This window comes from Rhipicephalus sanguineus, chromosome 8 (genome assembly GCF_013339695.2).
Source record: "Rhipicephalus sanguineus isolate Rsan-2018 chromosome 8, BIME_Rsan_1.4, whole genome shotgun sequence".
Classification (NCBI taxonomy): Eukaryota; Metazoa; Arthropoda; class Arachnida; order Ixodida; family Ixodidae; genus Rhipicephalus; species Rhipicephalus sanguineus.
This window is the reverse complement of record NC_051183.1, coordinates 34,773,301-34,785,558: the sequence shown is the minus strand read 5'-3', so window position 1 is coordinate 34,785,558 and position 12,258 is coordinate 34,773,301. Positions and strand designations below refer to the sequence as shown.

Below are 12,258 nucleotides of genomic sequence, written 5' to 3'. Positions count from 1 at the left end.
CTGCTATCTCCGATAGTGACGTCAGGGATTTGAGAGTCGTTTTTCGTATTGTGGCCACATTGACTCAACGAAGTTTCCTGAAACTTGGTGTGTTGAGTCTCTGGCTCTCTCAGAAGACAATGTACCTCATTTTTGCCGATTAAGAACTACGTAGGCCCTAGCAGACGCCGTCAAAATCTGTGACCTCACGGCGACTAGTGCAGTAACATCAAGGTGGCGTCGCCCCCTGCGTTTTCTTTTTGCGCGTTTTCTCGCTCACAAAGCGTCTTCTCGCGCCAAGCGTGGCGATTTTGATATTGTGAAAGAGCAATTTACCAATACGAGAAAAATTGTGTTCCTCTTCAGTGTCCCTTTAAAGCCAGCAGAGAGAGAGAACGATAGAAGCGATTCGTTGGAATTTTCTTTTATTTCTTTGCCGTCCGACGATATACGTTAATACCATACATATGCGGGCATTAGTACGCGCGTCATTTGCCCGCGCTACTCGTCTTGGAGCGAGTGGAGTCGTGAGAGCCCTTGCGACGCACCACCATGGCGGGCGGGGGTCCCGGCAGCAGCACGGTCTGCACCATTCCCTCCCGGGGACCCTCGGACGCAGCCGCGGCCTCCGCGCTCCCGGCGACCTGCGAATGCCCCAAATAACAGTGTCGTTGTTCGAAATGCGCCGCTAAACGTACAGTGCATTATAAAGGCGAAGCTTGCCCCCCCCCCCCCCCCCCCCCCACTGGAGAATCCTGCGCATGCCGATGTTCCTATACGAATCGAATCAATTACGCCGATTTTACACGAACTGGCAAAGGTTGTAAACGAATGTGCGTGCGTTACTTAGACCTGACGCATTTCATGCCGTGAGCAGTGCATCACGTTTTAGGTGTACGATGCGATTACGAGGCACGCCGCATGGTGACGGACTCCGGATTGATTTCGACCACCTGTTTTTTTGCTTGTTTTTTTTTTTCGCTAACGTGCACCTAAATCTAAGCGCACGGGTGTTCTGTGCATGTCGCCCCCATCGAAATGCGGACGACGTGGCCCGGAATCGCACCCGTGCCCTCGGGCTCAGAATCTGGACACCTTACGTGCTAATCTACCACGACGGGTTTAAAACGCGTTATTCCATTGTAAATGTTTGTGAAAGTACGAGTAGTGTCGGCATGATTTTGTCTTGCACACTTACTTCGAGACCCAAGCCATCTTTAGCAACCACGAAGTTAGCGGCCCGAGATAGGGCTCTCGAGATATCACTTGCCAAAACTACCGCATTTTCATGATTCTAACCCGCACTTATTTCTGCTAAATGTAGCCCTATTTGTGTGCGCGTTACGATCAGCCTCAAATGCGAAATCGACGTCAGGTTTTTTTGTTTTTTTTTTTCGATTTTCATACTGCAAAATTAGCAGCGCGTTACAATGGGGACCGCGTTAGAATCGCGCAAATACGTTGTTCTACATGGTAATTTTTTTATCACGTTTCATTTTTCCATGACTGCACACGTAGGTGAAACCTTAGCGTGCCAAATGAACCGGACAGACCTTAAAGCTAAACCAGTTTGAACAAATTGTTGTTCTCTGCGAATTATGTGTCCTCTTTCCAGTTCGTTATAAGGAGGTTATTTTACACGGGCATTAGCAGCCGTAAGTTTCGCGCGTTCGGTATAGAGGTGTATTCGCATTATCAGTGGTTCACTTTCTCTTTTTTTCGGATCCGGCTGCATAGCGACGCTCACCACGACGGGGTACTTGTTGTACATGATCTTGAAGACGACGCCGATGGCCAGCAGCATGAGCGAGATGACGAACAGGGCGATCAGGTACAGCGTGAAATCCTGCTTGCCGGCGACTGCGAGCAAAAGCAGTGATGGTGTGGTAAGTGTATCAGTGTACCAGCGTACCGTCTCGTAAGTCGTATGCTTATCAATGCTCAGTCATTGTGAAACATCATCAGTCATCAGTTAAAAGCTGCATGACAAGGTAAGCTGCATATTTGAAAACGCACTTCGACTATACCTTTTTTTTTAGGGGCGAAGCTCCTTAGGGTGTGGGTCGTTCCCTCCTCTGTAGTAGTAGTAGTATGTAGCCAGCTCTAGTTTAATGAATTGCTCACTCGATGGCATTTTATGTATTTCTTAGAGTTGCTGTTTAAAGATGACAGATGGCGCTTGTATAATGCGAATGGCGCATGTCATTGGATGCCTGCGATCGTAAAAGGCGCTCGCTCTTGGCGCGCTTTCTCTTTCGCTCGGAGTCGCCGGATGGAGGCAGACAAGGCGCTCGCTCTTGGCGCGCTTTCTATTTCGCTCGGGAGCGGACACTTTCCTTGCATTTCACCGATCACAAAGCGGGGATAATGAAAAGACCACGTAAACCAACAGTACAATAAAAGTTTGATGTTTAATATATACACGGTGCTTCACACTCTTTATATGATGTACTGGGCGAATTTCACGGAAGAGTTTCACGGTTTACCGATGTTTCTCTCCGGAGCTTCGCCCCACTCATCATCATTCACCCCGTGGACATGCTGTGATTTTTTCTCCTAACCCGATTACGATCATAAGGGTGCGAAAATTGCTGAGCTGATCTTTTAACAAACCCGCTGAGTGCAACTACTAGTCGTCTAGGTTGCGGGAGCTATAACCGTTTTGCTCTATGGATATGAACTGTCCTGTACGTTGTCGGATTCAGTCGCATTGTCCAATTCCGCAATGGCACGCGGCCTTTTTAGCCAATCAGGAACGTCGTATAGCAGCCCTCTTGGCCAATTAGACATGGCAAGATGGCGAATTCGACAAGGTGTCGCAATTCGACAATCTCCAGAATTGCGGTTCGGTCGGAAATCCGATGGTGGCGACGAGGATCAGAATAATTCTTTCTAATTGCGTGCATTTCTTTCTGCCGGGTTGGCGACAAATGTAATCTGCAATTTCTATAGGGTATGTAATCACATTTTACTGCGCTGATGCATGCTATCTCTCAGTTACTTGGTGACGATTTCTAACGCCATCCCCCATGAATCGGTTTGGTGACGAAATGGTAGTCTATAGTCTGCATGAGCTGCAAATTAGTTTTTACTATTTGGTATTTTTCTGTAATAGTAACTAGGTATGCTATCTTTCTTAATTTCCGCTCCGCTGAGGTGGAAACAGCGACTCCCCCCCCCCCTCCCCCCTGTTATTTTTCCTGAGTACATGCTAAAAACGAACGTACTATAGTCGGCTACAACTTGAGAAGTCGGCGGCATTTGGTCCTCACAAGCGGATGCGTACAAACCCGCACCAATGGGCGCATACTAAAGGCTGACGTCATGACATGGACGGCCGCTGACACCGCCTTCGGAGAAAATTGCCGAGGGCATTAGAGGAACCATTTCTTTAGTCACGGAGGCGATCGGCTGCCGCACTTAAGTTGTGTCCGACGTGACTGAGCGATTAAATCCCATTTGACTCAGTTTGTTTTGCTATCGAGTTTCGGTTTCCAGCGCGAGCGTCCGGGCCAACTCACAGCAGAGCCGCTCGTCGCTGAAGTCGCCGCAGTTGTCCTTGCCGTCGCACTTGAATCCGCTCCAGACGCAGCGGTCGTTAGAGCAGCGGGACATCCCCTTGGCGCAGCCGCTGGACTCTGCGTAAGAACGGTGAAGCAGTGTAGCACTGAGCGATGCACGTCGCCATAATGGCAGCGCTTGATTGAGCACGGAAGCGTGCCATATTGTTCGATGTTCAAGGCTCACCAAACTGCGATATCCGTCCCTGTCTTATGTTGTAATCTAGTGCATTGCTGCCTGCTGTTGAGGGCCTTCAGGTACATGCAAGTTGTTCTTCGCAGTTTAGCCCCTGGAAGACCAACCACGCAGCTACCTGGCTAGCTATCATGTCCTGCATTGGCGACATGAAAAGACAGTACCTACCTGACAATGTCCTATAGAGCGCCTATTATGCTGCCCAATCGGAACACCATTCAGTCAATCCACCAATCGTCCGCTAATTTCCCGTGACACCTGCTGAAGTTAATACCATAGGATTGCGTACAGGAGGGGGGGAAGGAGGCAGAGTGGCTCCCCCGCCCCCACTATTCCTCTAGGGCGTCAAATCTGCCCCACACCTTTGCTCAGTTGGACCTGTCGCGTCATTGTTTAAAGCGCAGCGTTATGGCCATGCAGGCTTTTGACGATAATGGCGGCCGCCGACCCCTGATGTTGAATTCCAAGAACCCTTTACTTTCCACCTGTAAACCCGGAAAGCAGGGGCGAAACGCACGCCGCTCCATTTTAATTCGACGCCTGCTGGAGCCGGAATCTCACCGGGCTGCTGGAATCCCGTGATGACGATCTCGAAGCCACCGAGCCGCTTGAGTATCTCCCGGGCGGACACGGTCCAGCGCAGCGTCAGAGACGAGCTAGCCTTGACCATGCTCTTGGTGCCCGTGTAGTCTTTGCCGCAGAGCAGGTCCGTCGTCTCGGTGCTCGACACCAACTGCGTAAGTGTACAGCAAGTGCCTATTGGTGCTAATGGCAGTGCGGTTTCGATAGTGTTACGAGCCCCGGGACATCTACAGCAGCGAGCGTTCACTTTGCAGCATCCTCAGTCTCATTGCACCTAACAAGATATCAGGCGCGGGTCCAGGGTGGATTCCCGGATGTGCTGGTTGGAATTATACTGTATAGGCTGTCTTTAGAGAGCATATACTAAAGGAGCCTATACAGTAACTAGTCCAGACCACGCCCTCCTCTTTGTGCGCGCGGCACCAGCGTACGCCGCGAACTCCTTCAGTATATATATGCCTATCTTTTCAGCTGTTAAAAGTTATTTTGTGCTGGAGATACAAATGAGGTGTGTTGATTTAATGAGAGAACCCGCCAACACGCAAGCAATTCCCCGCAGGGAAAGTCAAACACCTGACCGACATGGAACTTCAGACCTGCACAGACAGCCGGGCTGAGTAGCTCAGACCAGCTGCTCAGGCAGCCCGGCTATTATAAGAGCGCGTATGCCAGCTCTTCACACCCCTTCAAACCATCATCAGCATCATCATAATTTATTTACCCTTAGGGTCTCTTACATGACCTTACATAAGGGGGGGGGGGGTAACAGTATTGAAATTACATATAATAGCCATTAATAGGAGTTTTAGAATAGGGTACGCAAAGTTAGGTTACGAAAGTAGCGTACCGTACCCAACGAACGATATCCTAAACCGTATAGTGCCACGTCCTACCCTCCCGTGAAATTCGGTCTTGTTTGTAAAGCTATCCATATATTGTTCATAGCTGTATAGCACAAGCTCTTGCCTCGAGGTACATGAAGCACATGAAGGAGTCGGAGACGGTGTCGAAGAACCGGAAGGACAGCGTGAACTTGGCGGCGTTCTCGACCTGGAAGGGCAGCTGGCAGATGCTCGAGCGGGGTGTCGAGTTGCGCCGGTGCGAGTAGAGGATGACGCCCGCCTGGTCGCTGTGCAGCTGCAGGTGCACGGGCAGGGCCTTCTGGCCCGCGTTGCAGTAGTCGTTCATGTAGTCTGCGCGTAAGAAGAAAGGCACATTGCACTGCATGCAGTGCGTTGGGTTTGCGTCCCGACCAGACCAGTGCTCAGGAGCCAGAGATTGTGCCTTCGACCTATGACCGTTGAGTACGTTGTGTTTCGGGTGGTCCTGGGATGCAATTCTGGAACTATCAAATTCCTCCATGTCAAATTCCGCCACTGGTCAACTTTGATTGGCCCAGAGGGCTGCTACGGCCTCTCTGATTGGCTTAAATGCCGCCATTACAAATTTGGACAATATGGCGGTATTCGACAGTGTCCAGAATAGCACCCCTGGACGGCCCGCGACACGACAGATCGAAGAAGCTCGGGCACATGGTTGTCTAACAGAAAAAAAATTTTCGTGGCCCGTGCTCTTCTAAAGTGCATCCTCCCGAAGCGATTCCGTATATAGCGGCATCAGCGACATGTTTTGGACATAGCGCACGTCAAGTGTATATAAACAGTGGCGTGTATATGCAGGATTTCTCGATATGCGTGTGCAGTAGCGTAGTCAGGGGGGGGGGGGGGCTTTGGGGGTTCAAACCTTCCACCCCCGAAATTTTTCAAGTTTGCATGCGTGTATATATATATATACGCGCGCACACATATACAAACTCACGCACGAACATACATAAAGCATGGTTGAACAGCCCCCCCCCCCCCCCCCCGAAAAAATTTTCTGGCTACGCTACTGTGCTTGGGTCTAGCACATGACCAGCGATGCGGGAAAAGGGGAAGCAGAGAGGATGGACCGTAAGCGAGTGCACGCTCCACCTGAAAATCTCACTACTTTCATTAACCAAATTACTTTGATGTTTGATTTATCTCTTCAAGGAACTCGCGGTTCTTTTTAATATTCATCCAGCTTCGAAAACTGCCCGCTAAGTTTATCCTTTGCAGCACCAATCCACGCCCTCTGAACAAGGCTACGCGGAAAGCTCGTACAGGTATTAGATCACAAATTTTTCCTGTATAGTAATATTTTTTGCAGGAGACTTTATGGTATAGAGATGGCTCACATTTACGTCACTGAAACCGCCATGCTGGAGTACCAACGTGGTGGGCCATGAAGTCTCTCATGCCACTTTAAATCTCGCATAGTTGATTTCTTTACTCTCGCACACATACAAAAAAGAAAATCTAGCCAGCTCCACTTTGCGAACACTGTCGAAACAGCGAAGCTTATGCCCGTCCTTCATTAGGCTACATCATACTTGTATGTTTTTCAAGTCTTCCGTTCGTTGGTGCTTAGCTTTGGTCTCTCTTGCGCGAACATCACGGTTGGCTCGGCGATGACGTGCCCGTTCTCGCGTCAGCTCTCGCTGACGCTCACGTCGGGCGGCTCCTTCATCGGGAGAATGAGAAACGTTCGCCATCTTGAAAGCGCAAGCTCCTGAACACTGCCACTGACACGCTATTTTACACTCCACTGCGCCTCACCATCACCCCATCTTGGCGCGTTTCTCGAAGGTTGACCCCTCGATATCCTCCACCCTCGCCCCTTGCAGCACGCCCCCGACATCCTCCCCCCTCGCCTCTCGCAGGAAACGCAGCCGTCCCTCTCCTGCCGAGCCTGACTCTCACCACACTGAGAGGCCACGTGATCACCGCTACCACGACCCCGGACATGGAAGCCTCGTCTAAGTTGGGGTCGTTATCACATTGAAGCAGGCTGAGCCACGTGATTATGCTGCCTTGACGTCATGAAAGCAACCCGTGTCCGTGACGTCACGTGCACGCAAGCTATCAATGTATTTGCTTCACGCGTGATCTCCATTCTTATTGTCACAAGCGCTTTCTTTTTTTATCTTTATGTAAGCGACCCGTTACACGTGCAACCACTGCAGTGCGCAGGGAGAGCCGGAACGCCTGGCAACCTTCCCGATTATTTTAGACTCTTCTGATTTGATTGCGCTCACAATGCGAACATTGGAGTTCATTTTGGATCCACCAGCGACAACGCTGGAATCTTCGATGCCACGTGTATAAATGCTATTACCGGCGGCTGACGAGTTTGATCGACGCCATCAGTGTACCGCGTGTATTGCTTGACTTTGACTTTTGATTTCCTGGGCGCAAGTGCGCCCAATGAAGAGTTTCATCTTGATCAGACCGACTGCCGCCTTCTTCACCGTCACGATCGCGCGACAATATGTACTCACACGCCCGATAGCTGCCGTCCATGTCAGCGGGCCTGGTGCGCTTGATGGGCGACGAGGACTCGGGTGGCGGCGCGCGGGCCACCAGTCGCTGGAACCTGTCCGCGGGCTCCCGGAACCCTCCCGCGTCGTCCAGGTCGTCCGAACGTTCGAAGGTCCTCCTGGGACGCGCGTAGCGTCCGTCGTCCAGGTCGACCTCCGAGTCGCGATGTCTGCTAGGCGACTTTCCGACGGCCTCCATCAGCCGTTCGAAGCTGCCCTGAGGTTCGCCGTTCGCCGGAAAGACCAACGTCCAGGACAGCAGTATCAGCAGAGCTCCGAGGCCGCTACACCGGAGCCGCAGAGGCGCCGGCACTGCTCTTCTCCGGACGGCAAGACTCGAGGCACCGGCCTCCCGCTTGTGAACGGGTCCACTAGACATCGTGGCCTGACGGCGAGCCCGCCCGCGTCGTGTACTTCGCGTTGGAACGACGTGGGACTCTGGACGTCGGCGCCGAGTCGCCTTCGATCGGCTGCGTCTTCTTCCTTCTCCTCTACTCGTTCGCCGCACCAAGGCGTCGGTGCATGCCACGAAGGGAGATCGGCGAAGCCGCACGGTGCGAAGGTTCTTCGTCATGTCGGGACTAGTGCGAAAGGAAAGCAAAGTATTTTCGCGAAAGTTAGTCCGCGGCGCGGAGTAACCTCCTTCCAGCATTTCTGTCGTGCGCTCCTTCTTCGTTGACCTCTTCTTCATCGGAGTTTCAGCATGGAATCATATGGAGGATGAAATGAGTTTGATTGGTCGAAGGACCCACACACAAAAGACTATGCAGCGTAACACTTACACCCACGGAAAACTCATGCATTCAGACTCTGCTCAACACTACATACGGACACCTCTGGCCATAGCCGTGCGCACGAGGTTGGGGGGGGGGGGGGCGAAAAGTTTGCCCCATACTTTTACTTAGTAGGAACTGTCGCGTCATTGTTTGAAGAACAGGGCTTTGGTCACGCAGATCTTTGACGATAATGGCGGCCGAAGTCCCCTTATGTTGCATTCGCAGAACTTTTTACTACCGGAAAGCCAGGGACCAAAGGCAGGTCATATTGAGGAGCACGTCATCCCTTCATTTTTTTTAATCCACTGTGAAACATGTGTTTCGGACTCTACCAATGGGGGGGGGGGGGGGGGGGGCGCTACCCCTTCCCCCCTTAATGGGGAACCCTGAGCACGCCTATGCCTCTGCCCGATGTACGGCGTACCGGATACATCTGCGCACCTCAACCTCGAGTGTCCATCGCATCTATTCTAGACACAGACACATCACCCTCATCGAAAGACTAACGTCAGCCAAGAAAGCGAAGACCTATATCGAAACGTGGGAGGCCAAGCTCGTCTCCGAGGGCCTGGAACATCAACGATCGACGCCTTCATTGTAGCCTAGCATAGAGTTAATATACTGCCTAGGGCAAGGAGGCAGCGTAGGGAGGTGTCATGGGATCACATCGTCATAGGACGTCACGATGACGTCATTTGTAATCACGTGACTTCTTGGGCCTTTGGTGCTGACGCCTACGGTCACTTCACGGGTTTCGCGAGGCATCTACGGCCTTCGCCTTGAAACACGCGTACAGCTGCACTCGCATGTCACGTTAGGGAATATCGTAATCGTCGGTATTTTTCATTTTATTTTACGTTAACTGGCACATTGACTGACATACTTGCCTTTCTTGCACAACCATTCGCGCGTGCCGTGGTTGCACTTTCCCTCACTGCAAAGCAAGCAATGACGAAAATGACGTATGGCGGAAATTAGTATTAATGTAGTTGGAGAGAGCATAGAACAGTTTCACCCGATCGTTATTCTTGCAGAATTAAAGTTCGAAAGGATTTCAATTTTTTGAAACCCTCCTTGTTAAAATCGCGGAGTTTACAGGAAATGTGGTATCCATGACGTGCATGTGGCAGTTCAGTTTTCAAAAGCCTTTGAGATTTGAAATTGATACTCAGAAGGGAAAAAAATAGTGAAAAAAAAATAGCAAGTGTTTGGACACCGCCTATTCCTTCATCGTGCATACATGCCTCTGTGAGAAATTGTACAGGAACTGTCGCTGAAGTTTACGTTTTGACAAAAGGACTTATCTATGTTAACTATGTGATGTCATAATTACAGAGTTAGTGCAGGCTCTAGAGGAAAAGTTGGGCCGAAAGGCCGCGACCACAAGAAGACCGCCACTACACTAGGATTACACTACACAGATCGGCTAAAATTAGCGCTATTCAATGTTAGTAATAGGGGCACTATATGTAAAACACTGGCATTTTGACGAATTAGAAACATGCAGACAGTGTTTAATGCAGGGTGTCAGAACGAAACGAAAACTAAAAACGAAAAAAAAAAACGATATTTTCGACCGGAACGAAAACGTAACGGAACTTTATCTATTATTTCGTTTCGGAGTGAAACCGAAATTTTTTCAATCGTTTTTCGGTTCACGAGTAAACTTCCCAATCCGGAGCAACTGAGCTCATGCATTGTGAGCATATCTCAGGGTACAGTATTAGCGCGTACCTCAGGCAGGAATTCCAAAGCAAAGATATGTTGAAATTGTGCGAAAAACAAAAACAGTGGCAACCAGAGATGTTTATATTCACGCAAGTGGACTTTTGCGTGCCCGTCAGCCAGACCAGCGTAGAGAGGGCATTGTAGGCGCTGAAGTTTGTTACAGCGAAAGTTGTTATGAGATCACAACAGCTGATTTTGGCGCCATAGTTGTCCGCCGCCGCCGGTGTCCGTGACCGCTATCGCGTGATATAAGAAAATATTAAATGAGAAACAAATTTCTAGGATCGGATGGGATTTCAACCCGCGCCCCCTGCGTGGCAGTCGGGTCTTCCACCACAGTGCCACGCTGGTACTTGTAATTCCATCGCAAAAATACTCTATACAGGCGTCATGTCGGGCAAGGAATCGTGTTAATATATGTAATATAGCGTGGCAGAAGAGTAAAATAACAACCAGTCATCACACAATGCTAATAGCGCGAAGAGTGTGTTGTTTAGTGCTTCCCACCAGTGTTGCGGAGTTGCCCCACCAGAATTGGAATGACCCCGGAACGGAATGGCGACAACGCTTGGAGGAATGGAATGGAAATGGAATTAAGCGCCTTTTGCACGGAATGGAATGGGAATGGAATTACGTCTTTTTCCGAAAATAGAGCACCGTTTTCGTCTACGCGCTGTTTTTCAAACTTCAAACATTAGTAAGTCAGAGCCTCCAAATTAACAATAAAGCAGTATTTTTAATATGGCTTGGCTGATTACAAGCATGGCACATTTATAAGCAACGAACCTACTAGAAACCGAGGCGTAAGTTAGCGTACAAACAAATGCATTATCCCAGCACATATCGAAGGGAGAAACAAGTTATCCCTGCGCGTTGGTTTCCATTGATACCCCCACACGAAAGTGGCGAATACTCTATGCACAGCCTCATTATATCACGAGGATTTTAGTACCTCACACACGAAAATACCCTTTGCGACAAGGAAGACATTGCATGCCTGCGCACAGGCGAACACAGAAAGTTCTCCTCACCCCATCCATGCTTGCGAGGCGCGCTTGACAAGCGTGAGTGCTGACGAGCAGTGCGGTCCAGTGTTCCGTATTCGATGCAAAGGCACAAGGTGCCCGAGCGGTGCACTGTTCCAACTAATACCAGCAGATCTAGATGGCTTATTCCCCATTAACCAAATCTTAGTTTTCTCCATATTCACGACCGCTCCAGGTGCGTGGCAAAAGTGCTTAGTCTTCTTGGATACTACTTTTGTCAGCATAAAAATACGCGATGTCGTCATTTTAGCATTAACACATTTAAGCATAAACAATTAAAACCCCACCATTCGTTCAAACATGCAAATACTATAGGTAGCGGGAGAACTGCCCCTATGGGTATTAGTATAGGGTGGTTGTACTGCACGAGATATGTCACCAAGCTACTATCTCTCGACCTTGTTAACGTGTTTTGCGTACTTTTGCAGTTATTAATTCATCTCATGACATCAGCTTTATGGAGCGTTCATTCTTAACTCGATAAAACTATCAAGATGCCTTTCCTACGTCGAGGAATTACAGGATTGGAATTGAACCGCCCGGCCATTCCCAGAGTGCGAATGGGCTAAGTTTTTTCATTCCGAGGAATTGAAACGAATGGAACGGCGGCAAGTTCTAATTCCCCGCAATGGAATTGAAATTGAATGGAGGCGCCCATTCCGCAACACTGCTTCGCACCCACTGCAAAGTGCTGAGCCATAATTCTTTATCATCATCAGTCACAGCACAAAGTGCACATAATGCCTTACAGATGTGTAGCGTGTACCACGAGACTCCGAAGATTGACGAAAAATGGCATAGTGGGAACTTCTATACTTCAGAAAAATTGGGACGATTTATGGCGTAGTAGGTACCTTGCATGTGTACTTGTATTTTAAAAGCGAGTGAATGCGAGCCAATTGGTAGGAATCCATAGTTAAAAACAGCGCGAAGAAGACGCGGACAAGAAAGAACACAGGACTAGCGCTGACTGCCAACTGATGGTTTATTG

The 12,258-nt window shown here is 49.6% G+C and overlaps 1 protein-coding gene across 1 annotated transcript; it reads right to left on the bottom strand.

The window, feature by feature from the left end:
• Positions 1-467: 467 nt before the first annotated feature.
• LOC119403143 (uncharacterized) lies at positions 468-8,096 on the bottom strand. Its single transcript, XM_037670090.2, has 6 exons — positions 7,679-8,096; positions 5,284-5,510; positions 4,297-4,468; positions 3,501-3,617; positions 1,727-1,839; positions 468-623 (listed from the first exon to the last, which is right to left on the bottom strand). The coding sequence occupies exons 1-6, from the start codon at positions 8,094-8,096 to the stop codon at positions 468-470; spliced, it is 1,203 nt and encodes a 400-aa protein (XP_037526018.1).
• Positions 8,097-12,258: the final 4,162 nt, after the last annotated feature.